This window comes from Ruditapes philippinarum, unplaced genomic scaffold, assembly GCF_026571515.1.
Source record: "Ruditapes philippinarum isolate M1 unplaced genomic scaffold, ASM2657151v2 ctg5880_1_1_1_1, whole genome shotgun sequence".
In the NCBI taxonomy this organism is placed as follows: Eukaryota; Metazoa; Mollusca; class Bivalvia; order Venerida; family Veneridae; genus Ruditapes; species Ruditapes philippinarum.
Window position 1 is genome coordinate 64,234 of NW_026856877.1, and position 3,498 is coordinate 67,731.

At 33.5% G+C, this 3,498-nt stretch overlaps 1 protein-coding gene across 1 annotated transcript; it reads right to left on the reverse strand.

Annotated features, from left to right (window-relative positions):
* Positions 1-410: 410 nt before the first annotated feature.
* Positions 411-2,923, reverse strand: LOC132747980 (exosome complex component RRP40-like). Its single transcript, XM_060737516.1, has 3 exons — positions 2,648-2,923; positions 1,830-1,984; positions 411-988 (listed from the first exon to the last, which is right to left on the reverse strand). Exons 1-3 carry the CDS (start codon positions 2,906-2,908, stop codon positions 772-774), a joined length of 633 nt encoding a protein of 210 aa, XP_060593499.1. The 5' UTR covers positions 2,909-2,923; the 3' UTR covers positions 411-771.
* Between the last annotated feature and the right edge of the window lie 575 nt (positions 2,924-3,498).

The window sequence follows — 3,498 nt, forward strand, 5'->3', positions numbered from 1 at the left end:
TTTGTGTGTAGCACCATCTCATGAAACTCTAAAAAATTTCAAATTACAGCCCTGGGGTCACCATCTCATGAAACTCTAAAAAATTTCAAATTACAGCCCTGGGGTCAAAGCGCCCCAATAATAATCAACTTGATGATGTCAAATCATAAATTTGGTTCCAGAACTGTGAAGGCAGGTATTTCACTGAAACAACATAAACGGGCTTAAAATTTCAAAACAGTGAAAAATTATCAAATTGAATAATTTTCATTGTTTCAAACATGAAATATATCTTTTTTTTCCCCATGATATATTTCCCTATAAACCACTGTAAAGCATCGTAATAACAAACATTAAATATGATATCATCTAATTTTTTTTGCAATTAAAAATAAGTTTATATTTTGTCTTTAAACCCAAAACTTCATTTGAACAGAAATTCAAAATGATGTTCAGTTTCATTCCTGACACAGAAGAAAATAGTAAAGTTCTTTGTGCATACTACTTTTTCCATTTTCGAATAATTGAGTTTGTCACATGTAAGATGGAAGACTGGATGTAGGTTTAAATTATATCTAGGAGTTACTTGAGATGTCTATATAACAAGTAAATTTTTACCATGTAGAAATTCATTTTTCATCAAAACTGGAAAAACAAATACTTAAAATAATGACAAAGTACATCCTTAATGCACCATTTGTTATGATGAATAATGCTTCAGTAACTGGTACTTTTCTAAATCTTTAAACAGCTCCTTAAGAATTCAACAAAATTTCCACATTTTAATCAACATCAGTCAACCTCAATAAATGCTTCTGAAAGTTTTTTGCACATTGCAGAAATTTGTGTGTTGTCCATGTATTCCGCTGTAGATATTGCATTGATTACAGTTATTGTTTGTGTACTTGTTCGTGCTCGTACCCAGATCCTTCCATTCATACCCACTGTGATCTCGAAAGGCAGGGTCTTTCCAAGAAGTTTTAAAAGGGGACAATCAGATGATAAAATTCTGCAAATAAGTACATTTAATAAAAAAAAGTCATTTATATTAATATGAGATGTACAAGGATGCAAGTTCTCAAAGATTCCATAGCATATATTATATATGTTTCGTGTCAGTACAGGAACTGGTATTTCAATAACTGATAAAATCTCTGTTCTACTTCAGTTAAAAGTAAGTATACTCTTTGTACTGTTTGATAAATTGTAAAGTTAATTATGAGAGCTGATATCATGCACAGAAATTGTTATACATTATAAATCAACAGAATATTAAATACAGATATCAGCATAAATTTTCTGATCAGAATTTTTTGGCTGGGTTTGTAAAGGTCATATGGTGACTTTCCAGCTTTACTGGTGAAGGAAGAACTAAGGTGCCACTTGGGCATTATTTCAGGCAAAATCAGGCATCCAAGTAGAACCACCATCCACCCGTAAGCTGGAAAGCTTTGGAAAGATTCCTCACATGAACCAATCTAAAGACCCTTGCAGGACTCAATTAAACCACATTGGTAAGGGTCAAGTCAAAGACCACTCTGCCATGGACACCCTTCATTGGTCAGGTATTTTCAGCAAGTATTCCCAGTGTTACTAATTAGTGAACTTAATTGGCCATGTATAATTAAAGACATGTGCAGGTACCTTGATAGAACCATCAACCTTTCATAAACAACCTGCATAGAAACATGTACCTCATATCTGAAATTCTTAGCCACTACAATGACGGATTGAGGATTCAAAGTCAAAGGTATTAACCACTTTGTCACTGATGCCGTTGGTACTGAAAAACAGTTATTTGAATAAACAATACTCTTTATTGGCAAACAATAGATAACAGAAAAACCTACTTTCTGATGAGATTAAGGGAGCAACAGTGTAAGAACCCTCCATCACGACCAATGACTCCCATCCCTGCACTACGACCTGTACTATCTATACACACCAACTCGGGCTCCATATCTTTCATTGCCATTAGCATCTTACAATACACAATGTCTCCAACCTAAAAAAAATAGCATCCGAATTACACTACCACTTGCTGTATTCTATCCCAAATTATTTGTGAATGTCAATAAGCATAAGTAAAGTTGCAAAATATAAAGCTAATGCACGCATGTTTTTTTTGCTTTCCGAATTCAACTTATAGATGTTTGTTAGTACCAGTAAAGTTAATCAGAAATACTCTCAAGAATCAGATGAAACTGAACAGGCTTTAAAATACTGTATAATCAACCATAGGATATGTTGCCTGCTTTTTAAATTTGTCTTCTGTCAGCTTGTCTGTAATATGCATGTTTCATAACATCTGATCCCTTTCAAAGTCCCATTTTATCTTGTTTTACCATTGTTTTCTAGTTCAGGGTATACAGATTCATTTTCTTGGGGAATATGCACTGCTTTTCATGGAATGGCACTAGCGTGTCACATTCAAGGTTCAGTGAAAACCAACATATGAGCACATCTAAATTAAAAAGTTTACCATTTTATATTAAATGTTAGCTTGCTTTTTCCAGTATCTTCCATAAAACAGGCTCAATATGCAACGTTGCAATTTTGCCATTGTGAACATAATTCAGGAATTTCTTTTTTCACTATTTTGCAACATTAGTAAGTTCTACATAAAATAATCTGGTAAATACTGTATACTATTATCACAATTACTTACTTTAACATCTGGTCTATTTCTTTTTGTTGCCCCTTCAAATGATAGATACGACAAGGATCCCATTTCACTTCCACCTATATCAACACGAAACACATCACCACCTTTGTTTGTTACAATACCAATCACTGACTCACCTCGGACAGGCACATACTGTAAATAAAAGTCATTCAAATGAAAATAATGTAATCCCAAGACACTTAATAAGAAAAAGAAATACTTTCCTATGATTTTGTTTTGAAAAATAAACTCTTCAATCTCCATACATATCAACACTTTATCGCAGTTGTTTCTTTTATTTATTCGTGTGAGTCACACCAACATTGTGTCTTTCCAGGTTTTGCTGATGAAGGAAAAACCTCAGATTCAATCTGTTATAATTGAGTCACAAGCTGATATCCAAACAGAACCACTGATCATTTTAACCCATTACTTCATGAGCATTTTGTGAAAAATGGCTGTTTTCATTGAAAAGTCTCCCATTTCAAGTTCAAATTGCTATAATACCATAAAAACTGCTTCAACACTAATCAAACTTGGCACAAATGTTGACTGGACCATTGCCCTTGCAAAAACATGCTCAGGCTTAAATTTTCTGTTACCATAGCAACGAAGGGACATCTCAAAATTGCCAAAAATCACTATTTTGCGTTGATTTTTTCCATCAAAATTGATTTCAAAGTGCTGCAACTTCTCAATGGATTGAGAAAGAGTCAAATGCTTTTCAGCCTTGGTTACACATTACCTTATGATCATCAATCTGGGGTCATTTATAGCCTTTTAACAACATTTCTCAAACAAAAACAAGTGTTGGGGCCTAAATATGGCATTTTTTCACCATTTGAGACAACAAA